Source organism: Eumetopias jubatus, unplaced genomic scaffold, assembly GCF_037043125.1.
Source record: "Eumetopias jubatus isolate StellerSeaLion01/CBP00866 unplaced genomic scaffold, mEumJub1_p1.0 scaffold_4, whole genome shotgun sequence".
Lineage (NCBI taxonomy): Eukaryota > Metazoa > Chordata > Mammalia > Carnivora > Otariidae > Eumetopias > Eumetopias jubatus.
Window position 1 is genome coordinate 136,681,353 of NW_028274810.1, and position 19,187 is coordinate 136,700,539.

General features: G+C 36.0%; 1 protein-coding gene across 1 annotated transcript in view; it reads left to right on the plus strand.

The window, feature by feature from the left end:
• NUDCD1 (NudC domain containing 1) overlaps positions 1 to 6,493 on the plus strand; it is a 75,811-nt gene extending 69,318 nt beyond the window's left edge. Inside the window, exons 9-10 of the mRNA XM_028122504.2 lie at positions 3,329 to 3,488; positions 5,867 to 6,493. Coding sequence (XP_027978305.2) covers positions 3,329 to 3,488; positions 5,867 to 6,159 — 453 coding nt within the window. The 3' untranslated portion in view covers positions 6,160 to 6,493. The remainder of the gene's footprint in view (positions 1 to 3,328; positions 3,489 to 5,866) is intronic.
• The last annotated feature ends 12,694 nt before the right edge of the window (positions 6,494 to 19,187 follow it).

A 19,187-nucleotide genomic window follows, 5' to 3' on the forward strand; every position in this document is an offset into this window, starting at 1 on the left:
TTGAATTCCTGCAATCTCATGATAAAACTTGAACTGTGAACAGTTGCTTCTTACGAGATGAACAAAGAAAGTGGTTTCTTGAATTGGAATCTACTCCTGGTGAAGATGCTATGAAGATTATTGAAATTGACAACAGAAGATTTAGAATATTACATGAACTTAGTTGATAAAGCAGAGGCAGGGTTTGAAAGGACTGACTCTCAATTTTCAAAGAAGCTCTGCTATGGGTAAAATGTTTCAGACAGAATCACATACTATAGAAAAGTCATTCATGAAAGGAAGACTCAATCAATGCAGAAAACTCCATGTTGTTTTATTCTAAGAAATTGCCACAGCCACCCCTATCCTCAGCAATAACCACCCTGATGACTCAGCGGTCATTCACATCAAGGCAAGACCCTCCACCATCAAAAAGATTATAACTCAGGGTCCCCTGGGTGGCTCAGTCGATTAAGCGTCTGCCTTCTGCTCAGGTCATAATCCCAGGGTCTGGGATCAGGCCTCACACTGGGCTTCTTGCTCAGCGGGGAGTCTGCTTCTCCTTCTTCTCCTTCTCCCCCTGCTTGTGCCTGCTCTCTTTCTGACAAATAAATAAATAAAATCTAAAAAAAAAAAAAAACCTTGTTAATACATTGGGCCCATCCAGGTAATCCAGGATTAGCTTTCCAGTTCAAGATCCTTAACTTAGTCATATCTACAAAGCCCCTTTCGCCTTGAAAGGTAACATATTAATAGGTTCCATGGGATTAAGATGTGGACATTGGGGGGGGGTACATTAGTCAGCGTACCATGGATGGTATACATGCATATTAAGAATCTCACACAAATATGAAAATTCGTTTGGAATGATAGACTTGATGCTGAGGGTTCTCAAGAGTTCAAGCAGCTCATATAACCATGGGAATAGAGGAAGTTTTCAGAGCAACTGATGTTGAATGGAATCTTGGAGGTTGAGAAGGAATCCATCAGGCAAGAAAGGGCAAGAGTCCAGGCAGAGTGCAGTATGAAAGATATGGCAAAAGCAAACCATGTGAGATTGCGGTTTCTGTAATTAGGAGTACTTGGACTTCACTGTAATGGAGCTATGTATAAAGTGGGAGTGGAAGAAAAGGAACATCTAAGTTGGAAAAAGGAGCACATAGCAAGAGACCTACACCCCCATCCCCTTATTTCATGACTGATCTCCCTCAGTGGTTAGCCTTATTACTTGATGATTCAGGGTCCTCTGTTCTCTTAGTGTTGTCCATTCGTATATGCGAGGATCAGAGGTACATCATTTTCATTGTTAATACCCAATACATTCTTAAGGCACTTGGCTCATAAAAGTAAATGCATTTTTGGGTGGCTCAGTTGGTTAAGCGACTGCCTTCGGCTCAGGTCATGATCCTGGAGTCCCGGGATCGAGTCCCGCATTGGACTTCCTGCTCAGCAGGGAGTCTGCTTCTCCCTCTGACCCTCTTCCCTATCGTGCTTTCTATCTCTCATTCTCTCTCTCTCTCAAATAAATAAATAAAATCTTTAAAAAAAAGGGGCGCCTGGGTGGCTCAGTTGGTTAAAAGTAAATGCATTTTTATGAAAATAACCCCTATTTGTATTTCAACTATTTTTTTCTTCTGTGAAAGCCCTTGGTAAATAAATAAATGAGAATATTAGAAGGACATGCAGAGAAGAGAGCTTGAAGCAGTGTTGGATCCATCAAACTTACTATAAAAGGCCAGGCAGTTGGTGGTTTTGAAAATGAACCTCACTTAGCCAGTGATTAGCCGGAGCAAAACGAAACCATGTGAAATTGCTGTTTTTGTAATTAATAGTACTTTGATTCCACTGTAATGGAGATACATATAAAGTGAGAGTGGAAGAGAAGGAACATCTAAGTCAGAATAAGGGGCCCTTTTTTTTTTTTCAAGAATAAATGTACCAGTTTTAAGTGTTTCACTGTTATATAAACAAAGCTGCAGTAAACATCCTTGTAAGTATGTATACATATACACAGGTATAATCTATGAACACTGTCTGCCAGCCTCTCTCCCCTCTGTAGAGAACAAACAAAAGCCCTATCCCCAGGCATTGCTGGGGCAACAGAAATTGGGTTGCTCTGTCACAGGATTCTCCTGTGACCAGGAGCCTCTGCTGGCACCGCTGTACCAACAAACCCTCTTGCTGGAGAGCCACTTCACAGTTTTCCCTATTGAATACAGGTCAAGTCTCTACCTCTCATTTTAACCCTGAAACTCAAGAGAGCAATTCAGTATTTATCAAGTACTATGCATATTTTATGTTTTCTCCGAATTTGATGTGATTTTGTTGGTATGGTATTTAGACATTTTTAACTCTAATAATATTTCTATAAAGAATATCATTTCAACTTATTTTCATTAAAAGAAGTATTCTTGTAAGTAGAATCCAAATATGAGTCTCAGCCTGATGGTTTTGTATTAAAATGAATTCCTTTAGTCATCAGTATTGCAATAAAAATTAACATAATAAACATTCTTAACACTGATACTATAATTAAATAGTACATCAGAGTCAATTTGTAAAGACAGATTTGAACTTGAATCCCAGCATTGTGGTTTTTCTTTGTAGCCTAAAACAAGTTCTCAAACTTTCCAAGTATGTTCTTTTATCTGTTAAATGAAAGTAATAATAGCCTTATAGGTTGAGATTAATATTTATAACATGCCTGGCATATAAACACATGCTCATAAATCCTAGTAGCTATAATTGTTCTTGGTAACTATTAGAAGTTAACCATTTGTAAACTTCATATTTGTATTCTATGGTTTAAAAAATATTGTGTCTATAAATTAATGCTTTATATCATGTTTTAAACTAAGTTACTAATAGTTGAGAGTCAGTATAGTATAGTGGTTAAGAACATAGATTCCAGGGGCACCTGGGTGGCTCAGTCGGTTAAGTGTCTGCCTTTGGCTTAGGTCATGATCCCAGGGTCCTGGGACTGAACCCTGCGTCAGGCTCCCACAGGGAGCCTGCTTCTCCTGCTCCCTCTGCCGCTCCTGTGGGTGTGCTCTCTCTGTCAAATAAATGGATAAAATCTTAAAAAAAGAAAAGAACATAGATTCTGGGTTCAAATCTCAGCTCCACTATTACCAGGCTGCCCCTGGGCAAGTAACTTAAAGGCCCTGTGTACCATTTTCCTCAACTATAAAATAGACATGGCACTAACACATTTCTCCCAGGCGCATTTCTGAAGAGGTAATCAGATTATGCATTTAGAAAGTTTAGAAAAGCTGCTGACATAGTACTGTGTATCAGTTATTGGCATCATGGTTATTTGTTAATTATTCTTTGTCACTTTTTATTTTAGGTGAATCTTGGAAGCAACCAGTACCTTTTCTCTGTCATAGTGGATCCTAAAGAAATGCCCTGCTTCTGTTTGCGCCATGATGTTGATGCCCTACTCTGGCAACCACACTCCAGCAAACAAGATGATATGTGGGAACATATTGCAACTTTCAATGCTTTAGGTATAAAGCAAACTCTTTGCAAGCATTTTCCATTATGTCAAAAATTATGGTCATTTTTTTTTTTTTTAATTTGAGCTGTCCTAATTATATTTGGATTGATTTGTACTATAATTTGGTTGCTTTTACCATAGCTGATAAACGTTAGTACCTTTGGAACAGTAGAATTAATCTGTTTTTATGCTTGTACAGAAGGTCAACACAGACTAGAAATCAAAGTGGTTATCTAACCCCTTGAATCATTTTAATCAGTCATTTGTTTATTCCAAGTAAACTATACTGAATTAGAACATGAACAGTGGGTTTCATAATACCCTACATGGAACTTGTATTCAGGTTTCTTTAGAGTAATCTTTAAAAACATGATAAAATTGCTCTAAGATAATGCATATGAGGAGACATCTTTCATGGAACTTCTGTGCAAAAGAGCCATTGTAATGAAAACAGGGAAATGGTGCTAAGCAGAAATCAAATTTATTCTGTAGGATAAAAGGGAAAATGGTTTTAAAATTATGTCTCAAAATATTAATCTACATAATTGTAGACTTATGCAATAATTGATTTTATGTCTAAATAATATTGTGTGGGAGAAGTTTTCTATGTAGATTGGGCACAGTTACTGCTTTATTGAGTGATTTTAAACTGACAACAGGAAGTAAAATCATACATTCTGAATACAACCTTAATTATAGACATTTGTCAGTTATCCTTTATAGTTAATAATATAGGCAGCTTAAATTGGTTAATTCAGACACCAAATGGGATTTTTCTGATGTGGAATACAAAGTTTTGTTGAAAAATTTAAACACAATTTCTAGCCTCTGTACTAGAATTCACAATTCTGAATCTTTTTTCAGTAAAGAAAGTGCTATCATAATTTTTATATGCTCAGATTCTTCATTTGTATCCCTAAATCCGTTATCATAGACAAATTCTACTACACTTGAATTTAAGTTAACTCAACATTGTGTTAGATATTTAGTCTTGAGATATTATATACATTATTAATTTTCTCAAGGTTAGCCTGGAGAGCTAATTCTAAAATACTCAAATAGGTATCTACCTCCATCCCCTTCACTTTTTCCTCCTCAAACTGCTTAATATTGAAAACCAGTATTGAAATGCACCTGGGTGGCTCAGTTGGTTAAGTGTCCAACTCGATTTCAGCTCAAGTCATGATCTCAGAGTCATGGGATCGAGCCCCATGTGGGGCTCAGCGCAGAGTCTGCTTGAGATTCTCCCTTTTGCTCTGCCCCTTCCCCCACTTGCACGACACGCTCTCTCTCTCAAATAAATAAAATCTTAAAAAAAAAAGTAGTGGCCTTCCTGTGCTCAGTCCTTCCTTTGCTCATTATTTGGTAAGATCTCAATTTAAATTAGTGTCCTATTTTTTCTCTTACATGTTATGACATTTGTAACCATGTCCAATCTGAAAATCCTAATTTATATTTCAGAACATAAATGCCCTTTTAACCTGTAAAGATTTTTTAAAAGACAAGAATTTTTCAAAGTTTAATTAGTTTTCAGGGGATGTCCTAATTGAGTTTTTAAAATTAGACACTTGAATTTTCATTCCAGCTTGTAGTGATCTCAATGTTCTACTTCTGGAAGCTGAAGTACAACAAAATCCTATTACATTGTTGGTATTGGTGTATAAAAACACCACTAACATTACAGAAATAATGAGAATGCATTGTCATATTAACATTTTCAGACTTGGGGCCTATATTATGGACACACTCCTGAAATAACTCTACAGTGGTATTCTATAATTTTTTCTCATTTATTTGATAAAAAAGATTCTGTAATGCTACATCTGTAATTGATGAGCCTAATTTTTTTTTTTTGAAGATTTATTAGAGAGAGCATGCGTGCGAGCAAGCACAAGCAGGGGGAGGGGCAGAGGGAAAGGGGGGAGAGAATCTCAAGCAGGCTCCACACCCAGCTCAGAGCCAGTCACTCAGCTTGATCCCACAATGCTGAGATCATGACCTCAGCTGAAATCAGGAGTCTGATGCTTAACTGATTATTAAATTGGCATTTAAAGATAGTTCGACATGTTTTCAGTTTTACTAATTTTAGATTTTTAGTGTTTTAATTGTTCATGGAAATAATAAGGAACCATGTTTTGTTTTTCTTAAAGAGATAAAACCCTACCTATTTTGTTCCTTAGGAATTAAAGCTATTTTTGCACCAGTTGGGAGAAACTGGTTATGGCTAATCATTAATGGTTCAGAATTCAACCACTGTTGAATACTTATGGTGTATATTTTACTGAGGCATTTTAATTTGTAATAAAAACTATAAAATATTAAATGTTTAATCACATTTTTCTTCTTTTTAAAATACGGGGTTTTTATTTGTCTCTTATTTCTTGTCAGGCTACGTCCAAGCATCAAAGAGAGACAAAAAATTTTTTGCCTGTGCTCCCAATTACTCCTATGCAGCCCTGTGCGAATGCCTTCGTCGAGTATTCATCTACCGTCAGCCTACTCCCGTGTCCACTGTACTTTACAACAGAAAGGAAGGCAGGCAAGTAGGACAGGTTGCTAAGCAGCAAGTAGCAAGCCTGGAAACCAATGATCCTATTTTAGGCTTTCAAGCAACAAATGAGAGATTATTTGTTCTCACTACCAAAAATCTCTTTTTAATAAAAGTAAATACAGAGAATTGATTACTCCAACGTGTTGGCTTTTCTGTAGTGGAAAAGGATTCAGTGATAGCCAGAAGGTTGGTAGTTATACTGTAACCTGTTAAGTTTTACTATGTTAATAAAATTATCTTGTATGAATTTTTTATTTTTTAAAGGATATTGGAAATATATTCAAGAGATTATGATTCTGTAAAAGTTATGGAAGGAAGCTGAAAATTTAGAGGAAATTGGCTTCTATTAAAAAAATGTAAAAGTACTAGTAAGTATAATTATTTTTAAAAGACAGGCTGGAATTTCATCTTTTATATGAAAGATGTACAATTCAGTGTTTAAAAATAAAAATATTTATCATGTACTCTTTGTTCATTGATATAGTTTCCTCATTCTGTACCTATAGAATTTTTGGATAACAGATAAACTGTTGATTCTTGTAAATACTTAAGTGGACAAAATAGATGAGGTAGAGGGGGAATACAACAGAAGTACAACAGGTCCAGTATTCTTACAGTTTGCTGAAAGACTAAGATTTCTTTTCAAATTATTTAATCTTTTCCATTTAATTTTTATCCGTTTGTTCTTCCACATAGAGAGATGATAAGATTCCACAAAGTGTAGCTTTTATGTATTGCTATACAACAGACCACCTCAAAACTCAGTGATTTAAAACAAGGACATTTGAAAATCTGTGATTCACTGATTGGGCCATTTCTCTTCTTTCTACATGGCATCTCATTCTCCAGCAGGCTAGACTCGTCTTATTCCTGTGATAGAGAAAACCTTGCAAGAGGGCAAGCCTTGGTATACAAGAGCTTGTCAAGCCTGTGTTTGCATCATTTTGCTCTTCTTGCATTGAACAAAGCAAGTCACATGGCCAAGTTTAAAGTCAGAGTGAGAGGAGACTGCACAGAACACAGATAACAGGAGGTACAATTCTTAGGAGCCATTAATGTAAATCTATCACACACAAATTATGATTTATCCTTGTAGTTCTTCTTGAACTTCTACATTAAAAAAAAAAAAAACCCTGCTTAATACATTAAATATTTTGTGTCATGAATTTTAGTTTCTTACTATTTCCTTGGATTTTTTAGGCTTGCATTTACCTGGAAAATTGTTTATTTCATATACCATTTTAATGAGCAAAAACAGCCAAGATAAAAGGTAACCAATCAGATATCAAGATATTTATGAAGTGGTAATTAAATGAGATGGTATAATTGGATCAGTAGAGACATTTTTTATTTACTTACTAGACGAAAATGTGTATAATCAAGATTGAGAGGGCTTCTGAAGACCCAGAAAGCAAGAATATAAAAGATTAATAGATTTATTACAAAATGTAAAATTTCTTTATGACCTGATTCTATTAATAGTTGTAAAAACAACAGGCTGAGAGAAGATATTTGTCAGTGCATAATAGATGAGGGTTAAAATCTAGAATGTCAAAAGATTATTTCATAATAAAAAGCAAAGAAATTATACAGAAGAGAAGGAAACAAAAGATATTAACAGTCAAGTAATAGAAAAATAAATAAAGATGGCCAATACTTTTATAAAAGATGCTGTCTCCCAGGTAATCAGGGAAATTGGCAAAAAATGTAAAGTTTTATAACATTTCATATTGGCCAAGGTATGGAAAATGGAAACTCGCCTATACTGTTGATGGGAGTGTCAGTTGGTACCAAAGGATTAAATATTATTTGAATACATATAAACAGTGCATTTTCTAGAATTCCAGAAATAGTAGAAAACACTCAGCATGTGCACAGAGCAATATATATAAGAATATACATTGTAGTGATGTTTATAATAAAAGTTTGGAGGAATCTGAATGTCCGTCATTAGGGGAATAACTAAATTGTAGTGTTTTTATATTAGAATAGTATATGTATTATCAGTGTTTATAAAAGGCTTTAAGTTAAATCCCTCTTTATGGGCCCGAAAACTCCCTGACACTCATTATGTAAGTAATATTTTCCCTCTTTCTCATAAGAGAAAGATGCAGTTAAATTATAACACATGGGCAGTTTACAATAGGATTTGTGTCTTTTCCAAGAGAAGAGATACAGCTGTGAAAACTCTTGTTAATAAAAAATGTATTTTTCTAATGTTTAATGTATATATTAAGGCGGGAAATACCCCCTTAGTGCCTCAGAGGAAATAAGAAAATTAAGATTGTGTGTTTCCCTGGTTCCTAAGTTTCTGCCATGGGAAGGAAATAAAAAGAGCCAACCCCTTGTCTTTGCTTTGAAGAAGTATTTTGGGTTTAAAAGCAGGTAAGCCATGTTCAAGAGAGGTAACTTGTATTCATCCATTACCAGCCACATCCATCTTGAGATTCTGTTCCATCTGTCTTTTCCAGCAGCAGACTAACCCAGGCATGTATTATGGCTATGTGTCAGAATGTGACAGGGCAAGATCAATTGCACAACCATTTTTCAAGACTCCATTTGTGTCACATTTTCTCATATCATATTGGCCAAAGCAAATCATATAGCTTTTCCCAGAGTTAGAATAGAGTGCCCTGCAAAGTTCCATGGCAGAGGACATGGTTATGGGGAGGGTGAAGAATTGGAACCATTTTTGAAATCTATCACATGTACCTATACTATGTCCAACCAATATAGACTTCTAACCCTTCCCCCACCCCCCACTTCATGACACACAGAAAATTATACTTATGGCACACCAGGGCTGCTCTTGGCCAGAAGTGACCTTGGCCATCCAAGGACCAAGGAATTAAGTATCTGGGAAACCTGTAACCTATTTGCAACACACCAAACAGGTGCCACAAACATGGCAGTGTGCAAGCAGCCGTTTTGGGTCAGCACCACCCCTAAGTGACTCCTGCCCAGGGAGAGGGGGAGGAAATCCACCACACACAGCAGTCCCAGCAGTAGGGTAAGGGCAGACATCTGGTCTGACTGCAGGCCTCACCCAACAATGAAAACTTCTTGGGACAACACAGGGAAGTTCCCTACAGTTGTGCTACTGCAGCTCTGGCAAACACCTGGTCTGACCCAACTCAAGCCCAAGGCAGCCCCAGACTGGACCCCTAACACAGGGACCAAACCCTGCCACAAAAGGCAAAGAGAACCATTGCAGATGACTGGACTGAAAGCAAATGAAGCTCAGCCACAATAGTAGGGTGCATTCAACACACAGGAGAAACCCCTGAGCTTCCAGGTTCTGGTGAACAGGAGCAATTGCACTATAGGGCACTCCAGGACCTCTTCTTTATAAGGCCACTACTTTCAAGAGCGGGAGACATAGATGACTTTTCTAACACAGAAACAGACACAAAGTAAGACAAAATTAGAGGAATATGTCCCAAATGAAGGAATAGGAAAAAAAAATCAGCAAGAGAGCTAAATGAAATGGATATAAGTAATATAACTGATAGAGAATTTAAAGTAATGGTTACAGATATTCACTGGACTGGGAAAAAGAGTGGAGGACCTCAGTGAGACCCTCAACAAGGAGATAGAAAATAAAGAACCAATTAGAGATGAAGAACTCATTGAATACTAGAGGAAGCAGAAAGATCAGCAACCTGGAGAACAGAGTAATAGCTATCAAGCTGAATAGGAGAGAGAAAACAAGAATAAAAAAATGAAAATATATTAAGGGAATTCAGTGACATCATTAAGTTTAATAACTTTAGCCATATAGAGATTCTAGAAGCAGAAGAAAGAGAAAAGAGGGGTAGAAAATTTATTTGAAGAAGTACTAGCTGAAAATTTCCCGAATTGGGGGAAGGAAACAGAAATCCAGATCCTGAAGGCACAAAAAGCCCCCAACAAAATCAACTGAAGGAGGTCCATACCAAGACACATAGTAATTAAAAATGGCAAAAAGTAGTGATAAAGAGAGAATTTTAAAAGCAGCAAGAACAGTTATATACAAGGGAAACCCCCTAAGGCTACCAGCTGATTTTTCAGCAGAAACTTTGCAGACCAGAAGAGAGTGGCATGATATATTCCAAGTGCTGAAAGAAAAAACTGCAACCAAGAATACTCTATCCAGCAAGGCTATCATTCAAAATAGGAGAGGTTTCTCAGACAGACAGAAGTTGAAGTAATTCATCACCAGTAAAGCAGTCTTACAAGAAAAATTTAAATGGGACTCTGAGTGGAAAGGAAAGACCATAAGCAGGAGAAAGAAAATTAGGAAGCACAAAAGCAGTAAAATTAATTATATCTATAAAAATGTCAAGTGATTCACAAAATAAAAGGATGTAGAGTATAACACCATATACTGAAGGTGGGGGGTTGGTGAGAAGAGTAAAAATTTAGTGCTTTTAGAATGGCTTAAACTTAAGTGACCATCAACTTAATATAGACCGTTATGTGCATAAGATGTTATATATAAACATAATGGTAACCACAAATCAAAAACCAGTAATAGATATGCAAAAAATAAACAGAAAGGAATCCAAGTAGATCACTAAAGAAAGCCAACAAACTGTGAGAGAGGGGAGCAAGAGATGAAACAGAAGAAGTACAAAACAATAGTAAAATAACAAAATGACAGTAAGTACCTACCTATTGAAAATCACTTTGTATGTAAATGGATGAAATGCTCCAATCAAAAGACATAGGGTGATGGAATGGATTAAAAACCAAGACCCGTCTATCTATATGCTGCCTATAAGAGACTCATTTCAGGCCTAAAGACACATGCAGATTGAAAGTGAAGGGATGAAAAAGTATTTATCATGCAAATGGAAATGAAAAGAAACCTTGAAACTTCTAGAAGATAACCTAAAAGAAAATCTTTGTAACCTGGGACTAGGCAAAGATTTCTTGTTTAGGACACCAAAAAGCAAAAGCAAGGTCCATTGAAGAGAAAATTGATGAACTGAACTTCAAGAAATTATGTTCTTGGTAAGACAGTCTTAGAATTAAAGACAAGCCACAGACTGGAAGAAACTTTTGCAAATCATTTATCTGATAAAGGATTAGTATCCAAAATATATATATAAAGAACTCAAACTCATCAAAACTCAGCAAGAAAATAATCAAATGAATAAAATGTCTTTAAATGAGCCAAAGTATTAAACAGACATCACATCAAAGGAGATAATGAGTGGTAAGTAAGCACACGGAAAAGATGCTCAACATTATTAGTCATTAGGCTATCAAAAAATGAAAGCATAAGATATGACAATAAGGTATTGAAATGCTTCAAATTTAAGACTGACCATACCTAGTGTTGGCAAGGATCTAGAAAACTGGAACTCTCATGCACTGCTGATTAGAATTGTGAAATGGTAGAATTTAGAAACTTCTTTGGAAAATAGGCAAATTTCTAGAATGTTATAGATCTACCTTATGATCAAAACATTCCACTTACCCAAGAGAAATGAAAATATATGCCCATGCAAAGACTTGTACATAGCCACATTATTTGTAATAGTTAACCTGAGAACAAGCCAAATGTCCATCACAGATGAAAACATCCACTGGGAGATATCTATGCAATGGACAGGACAATAAAAAATAAGCTATTGATATAATCAACATGGATGAATCACAAAATAATTATGCTGAGTGAAACAAGCCAAAGTGTGAACTAAACTATTCAGATAAAATTCTAGAAAGTGTCAACAAATTTATATTGATAGGAAACAGATCAGTGGTTGCTGAGTGGGAGGGGTTGAAGGGTGATTATAAAGGGGCATAAGGAAACATTTTGAGGTAATGGTTGTGTTCATTGTCTTAACTGTGATCGTTTTATGAGTGTATACATAAGTCAAACTATTCAACAGTATGCTTTAAATGTGCAGTTTATGTCAATGATCACTCCATAATGCTATTAAAATTTTTATCTAAGGATTAAATTTTGAATTTTATCAATTTTTTTCTATTGTGTAATCATTTTTTTACTATATTTCTTTTATTAATAACTTGTATTAAGCATTTTAGTACACATTTCCTATATATTTTGGGCATCAGCCTCCATTCCCCTTTATTTTGGTAGCTATACCATAAATTCTTTCTGAAACCATATATTTGTGTTTTACTGACTCCATCCTTGGGACCATCACTTAAAACTAAGCCAGTCAGCACTTTGCATTGCTCTGGTTATGGTGATTGGTTTATAAATGGGAACCTGACCCATTTAGAACTAATGATTCACAATGAGTATTTGCTGTGATTTCTGGGACAAAGACATGCTACTGGATGTGAGAATGAAGGAATATAAACAAAACCAAATTTGTGACTGTAGTAAGGTGAGAACCTCTCAAAATATGGACCCAATGGAGGGATGGAGCTAAGAGGCTGTAAGAGAGAAAACAGATCTTCATTATATCATCTAGTCTACCTCGCAGTGCTTAAAGTTAGATCTGTTCTTGTATGTTTGGGTAACGTGAGTCGTTATCTTTTTGCCTGAGCCTTTTGGTCAAGAGAAGCCTGATTCCGTGATGAAAAATTCTTTTAATGCATAACTATGCTCTTCACATTGAGACTTTATGTTAGACATTTACACCTGAGTTTATAGATGATAGGTAAATTATGTTTTTATCAAGAGCAGCAGTAAATAGGGGTTTATAAATAAATTACAGTGCCTTTTAGAAGGGGTAATTTTTTCCATTTCAAAATAGTTTTGCTACCCTCCTCAAAAATGTGTATTTATGAAAATAAATTCAGAAAACAACTTCTTTGGTGCCACGGAGGGAAGATAAAAGATTTAGGAGATGTTTCAATTCTGAAACTCTATTTTCTGATTTTGTCATTTTTCCATGTGCCCATGCTGTAGATATTCTACTAAAAATGGGGGAAAAACCTGTAACATATTGTATTTTTAAGCCATTTACATTTTTTCTACTTCTATAATTAATTTTTTTAAGTTTGAGATTCATTTTAATGCTTGCTAAAATATCCAACACAGATATTTACTTCTCTTATTTCTGGAAAAATGGTACCAGGGGAATGTTGAAGAAGACTGAGTATATTCTTGACATTAAAACAAATATTGCTCCCTTGCCTGCCATGTGTATTTACCCCAGGAAAAAGATGGTTTGACATGCAACATTAATCCAGTCACTGAAATTATGAAATGAAGAACTCTCAAAGAAATACTGTTCTTCTGTGGTCTTTTACCTCAATAGCATGTGTGTATTCAGGGTTTTTCTTTGTCTGTAAATACATACCTTACTAGAGGAAAAAAGAGAAGGAGGAGGCTCTCTTAATGGAAGTACAGGGTAATAACAGTATGAAGTGTATTCTCTAATGTTGGTATAATCAATTCTGTTGGGGGTTTGTTACTGGCACTTCAGAAACCCAGCTGGAATCAGATAGGAGGAAAAACAACTGAGAAATCAAGAATGTCAAACAAAATGGAAAGCTGCTTTGGAAAACAGCCTGGCAGTTCCTCAAAAGGTTAAACATAGAATTACCATAGGACCCACTAATCCCAAGCTTGGGTATGTACCCAAGAGAAAGAAACACTAGTACATGAATTTTCATAGTAGCGTTACTCACAATAGCCAAAAGTATAAAGAAATGGATGGGTAGATAAATATGTGCTATAGCCCAATGGGATATTATTTGTCAATAAAAAGGAATGAAGAACTAATACATACTACAGCATGTATGAACTTTGAAAATATGCTAGGTTTCTATGTAACTTTGCTAAGTGCCAAGATTAATCAAAATGTAAACACAGATCTTCAAGTTTCATTTAGTAAAATGAGCATGATTTAGGGAGTCAGATTTTCCTCAATACCTACTCTGTAAATGGGGAAAATAATACATTCCCCACAGAGTTGTAAGGGTTATAGGTATAGAGAGTGCCTAATTATCCATACATGCTAATTTCCTCAAAAGGCTTTATAATGTCTTAAAGAATACACAACTGATAAATAAGAATTGTAACAGCATGATATTGGGTGTTAAATGAGTCCGCCCCCCCCCCCCATAATTGGCTTCTAAAGCTTGCAGAAAGAGAACGAAGGTTGCTAAGCATGCTACTTCTAGGCTTGGAGAACCAGCTGTTGTGGAGGGCACCAGGGCATGCTGAGAGGCCAGTGTTCACAGAACTTTTACTGCCAGCATTCACAGTTCTACTACCTTCAGGTAATTTTAGAGGGCTGGGATGGAGAGAGATGGAGTGCCTGACTAGTTTTCCTCCCCAAAGAGATGCTGAAAATTTCTTCTAAAGCATGTAGGTGTCAAAGAAGGACAAATCAAAGTCAAATTTCTGCTTAGCTAGCAGGCTTTTCCACCTGCCCTTTGGTATTGGAGTAGGGTGAAGAACAGTGTGGACAGGTGGTTTGGTAGAGGGATACCAGCAAGGGAAAGGTACAAGGACCCTGAACAGAGTTCCTGATGCCTGAAACGTACAGGGATGGGTTCTTTTCATGGCTGCAGGTACCAGTGTTAGGAGTGAAGGGAATCAACAAGATTGGAAGCCAGAGATTCTCCAAGGACAGACACAGTCTGTGACAATGAAGCATTATGTCTGAGGGCAGCTGCAAAGTGGGTGCAACTATATGGAAGTAAAGTAGACTATGTAACTGGGTCTCACAGGGTTAACAGTTAAAACCAGAAAGCTTAATTCTGAAAGTCTCAGGGGTGAGGGGAGGCAGAATGAAGTTGGCTAGACATTGGCAGGTTAATAATAGCAGTAGACTGTGATATGGTGGTTCAGCATCTGGCTACTACAACCAGACTGCTTAGATGCATATATTCAGGATTAGGGGCAAGTTGTGGAAGGAATACATGGTCTTTAATTTGGGAAATCCTGTGTTAAAAGTCCAACCTTTTACTTTTCTTTGAAAACTTTGTGCAAGGACAGGAAATTCTTTGAAAAACAACAAACAAAACCCCTTGGGATCCTGAAATAGAAAACAGACTAACAACACTGTCTTAAATTTATACATTTATCTAAATGACAGGTTGGAATCTTTGCCTTAAAGTACATAGAAACCACAGGCATTTCAAAATCCTATTTCTTAAAGGTAACAACAATATTACAGCTGATATGTAAATAGCACTCCTATGTACCGGCCACTGTTCTAGTACTTTACATATTAACTTTCTCATAACAATTCTATTATTTTTTCTACTGAAGAGGAAACCAGGACACAGAATTTAAGTAACCTGCCTTAGTTATACAACAATGTCAGAGCCTGGATTTGAACCAAGACAGTATGGACTCTAGGGAGTTCTTAACCACTTTTAAAAATCTGCTTTGCATACGTAGGTAGTGACTTGTCCACATACTCCTTGATGATTGTGGTAGCAATTTCTTGTCATATAGGTCCCAAGTCTCAGATTTTAAGCAGATGGAGTTTTGGGCACAATTATATTTCTCAATCATTGCTTTTATTTTACTGCTTGGCTAACTTTTCCTGTGGTTGTCAGTATTTATTATCTTCAGAGACAGAGGCTTTGGGAAAGTAATTAAAAATATTTAAGTCAATGGAAAAATTTGGTTTATGATTTTAGAAACTCATGATTTCACCCCATGCTTGTTGGGGTGGGTCTAGATAATTTCAGTTGTGGTTTCCATAGCACTGCTTTTGAATTTCTTCCAAGTGCATGCTTTTTAATGGTTTTCCCAGTGATCTATCAAATGGCTGACCCCAGCTGTATAATAATTCCTAATTAGGCATAAAAGGTTTTATTACAGTTTAGTATGATGAGAAGAAAAACTACTATTCAACTGTTTCTGAACAACCTTCCTTAAGCAATGCTTCTTGCACAGTCTTTTTGACTCTTTTTTCCAAGTTTTGGCTCTCCCCCTCTCCCTTTTTTAAACTTCCTTGAGTGTTTAGTTCTCAAGGGATCATTTCAACCTGTGCTGAATCCTGGGCTAAACGTATTTGTTTACTTGCCCAGAGACCATGTTTTACAAAGATAGCAGCTGGCTAAGCTTCCTGATTTACCCAGTGTCCATGAATCATTATAACAAAGCAGGAAAGCCTGTTGACCTATTTGCCAAGTCTGTCCACTGTGGAATCAGATACAATGACAGATTTTTGAAAGGAATGAACTTCTTTGTAGGAAATTAACTAGTGGTTTCTACTGCATTCCTGGTAGGACTCTGGAATGATGACTCATAAGAATTGACTCATTGTAGAGTTAAAGGAGTGATACAAGCCATCTGTCCCTTAGCAAATATTCTCACTTTGCTGTTAACCAGTATTGATCCTAGATCTGAAGGCAAGTAGTACCAACTTTTCAAACTGATGTGAAATTAGAAACTGCAGTCAACTCACAGTCATCAAAAACTAAATATATTGGGTTGAGTTGGAAATGTTGCTTTTAATAAATAAGGAAATTCAACATTGCCATATGCATTTTAAGCAATTCAAAGAGAAGCTTTTGCAATTGTACTCCTTAATTTTGTCCAAGAATTATATTTAAAACCACATTAAAAAACTATTATATATTAATATCATTATTCTGCTTTCACCTTCACCCAGATGGAAATCATGTGCTAAATGATAGCATTTTCTAGATAGTGCTGCTAAGCTGCTTTTGCCCATTCTGGAGTCCAGAATCTTAATTACAATAGGAATCCTAGAGAGATTAACTTGGTAGATTAGTATCCTAATATAACAAATTACTAAACTATCACAAATTTGGTGGCTTAAAACAACCCAAATTTATCTTAGCAGTTCTGGAAATCACAAGTCCCAAACTTGTCTCACTGGGCTAAAACCAATGTGTATGGGAAGATTTGTTTCCTTGGCTTCCAGCTTCTAGAAGCTGCCTGCTTCCCTTGGCATATGGTCCTTTTCCATCTTCAAAGCCAGCAATGGTGGTCTAATTTCTCAAGTTGCATTACTCTGACACTATTATATTTGTGTCTCCTTCTATTTTGGGGATATTTTTGATTATATTGGATCCACCCAGATAATACAGAATAATCTCCCTATCTTAAAGTCAGTTAATTAATAACCTTATTTCTATCTGCAACCACAACATTTCTTTGCCTTGTAATGTAACATATTCAGATTCTGGGGATTAGGAGGTAGGACATCCTGTGGGGGGGCATTTTTCTACCTACTATAGCTATCTAATAGCTTGTTATCTAGAACATATAGATTTTTATATCAATATAGTTTGAAGCCTTAATTTTTATTTTATTATATATTGTTGTTATCAAGATACATATGCATATATATCTATTAGGCCTAAAAGGGTTTATTACTATATATATATATACACACACACACACACACACACACACACACACACACACACACACACACACACATCCTTGTATATATATCCTGAAAGCAATCTCTATCTTAAGTCCTGTTTGAAATAAGAAAATATATAAACACATAAATTCATATGTGAAATGCTCATACAAATGAGTAATAAAAACCTAAGGTTATGCTTAAATAGGAAGATAGATTAAGCACATTTTAAAACAATTTCTGGAAGAAAGAAATTAGTGGATTGATTCAGCAGGTAGAGAAAATGATACCTATAACACTACGAGGAGGGGTTAGTGAGAATCTAGCAGCTTACCAAAATAGAACCCCATGGAGGTTCTGGCCTCAGATTTGATCAGGTGGGAAAGTGAATGAGGCTGAAATCAGAGAGATTAATTAAATGACTCTGTATGGACCAACTGTACCTGTAGGTTTAGTCTCTTCTGCCCTGCTCATGGAGAAGCAGATGGCATTTTCCAAGGCAAAACATTTGTTGTCCTCCCTGCAATTGCCCCCCCCAACTTTTTTTTAAAGGAAAAACAAAACACAAATCTGATTATTTAGAAATAATTAAGACTTCTGGTGAAGATTTTGGAGCTTCCAAAAAAGTTTTTCTTATTTTAGAATTTGGGCAGATGTGTAGCCTCACAAATAGTTCTGTTAGCTCACAGTGAAGTATATTATATTTATTGGCATACCCTGAATTTCCTCACTAGAGTTCTCAAATTTTTTTATACTGGAGAGGGACCTATTCAGGAAAGAGGGCAAGATACTCAGTATCACAGAATATCCACAGTGGCAATCTGCCCATTTGTTTTAAACAACAACTGATAACCTACGGTGGGGTTTCACCATTTATAGGATTTTCCAGAACTAAAGAAAAAAGTTTTCAGGCTAAAAGGACCCACCTCCTGTCCAGGAAAACAACTGTAGAAGGACACACCTAGACAGTATCATGAACTTTCACAATACTGAGATTAATTGATGATCTTAAAATCTTCAAAGACAAAAAACCAAATCACAAGGAATCATGCTGACATCAGATTCTTTTTTTTTTTTCCAACTGTCCTGGAGAGTAGAAAATAATGGCACAATAAATTGAAAATTCTGTCACAAAGTTATTTTCAATCCAGAAATTTGTATCTAACAAATTATCAATTTAGTGTGAGGGCAGAATATATATATTTTTCCTGTATGTAAGTTCTAGGAAAGTTGAAAGTGTTCTTATTAAGGATATAGTCCAATAAAATGAGAGAATAAACCAAGAATATGAAATACTAAAAACAGTGGGATCAAACAAATAAAATGATGAGAAGGGACTCATGAGGACTTAAAAAACAGTTAGCTCTTGAGCAGTTAGTACCTCATCCAGTTAGGAAGAAAAGGACAGACGGCTCTGAGGGAGAGCTCTATAGAATAAAACCAGTTTTTGAGCTTAGAAAAAACTCAGAGTATGCTAAATACAAATAAACCAAGAGAAAAATTGCAAATAGAATCCCTGAGGAAAATAAAAAGTTGGAGAAGTCACGGTTTGAATATGATGCTAAGTGATACATGGCACGAAGTTAAGCGTGTTAACCTTAATTTTCTCTTCAGGTGGCATTGCGTCAAGCTATTGTACACACAGAGGAGGAAATGCAATCCAAACAGATTACTTGGGTCTTTAATGAGCACTGCTTATATAATCATAAATATGGAAATGTTTTGTATTGGGTCTCAGTTTTTAGAGTCAACCTAAAGACACAACAAAGAAGCCCTGCAATGATAGCCAGAAATAATGTAAATATTTGTAGCTGCAGAGGGTGACATATAGAAGGGAAGAGCTGAGAAAGAGCATGAGTGTCAATCTTCTTGTCTCACAAAGTGGGATTCA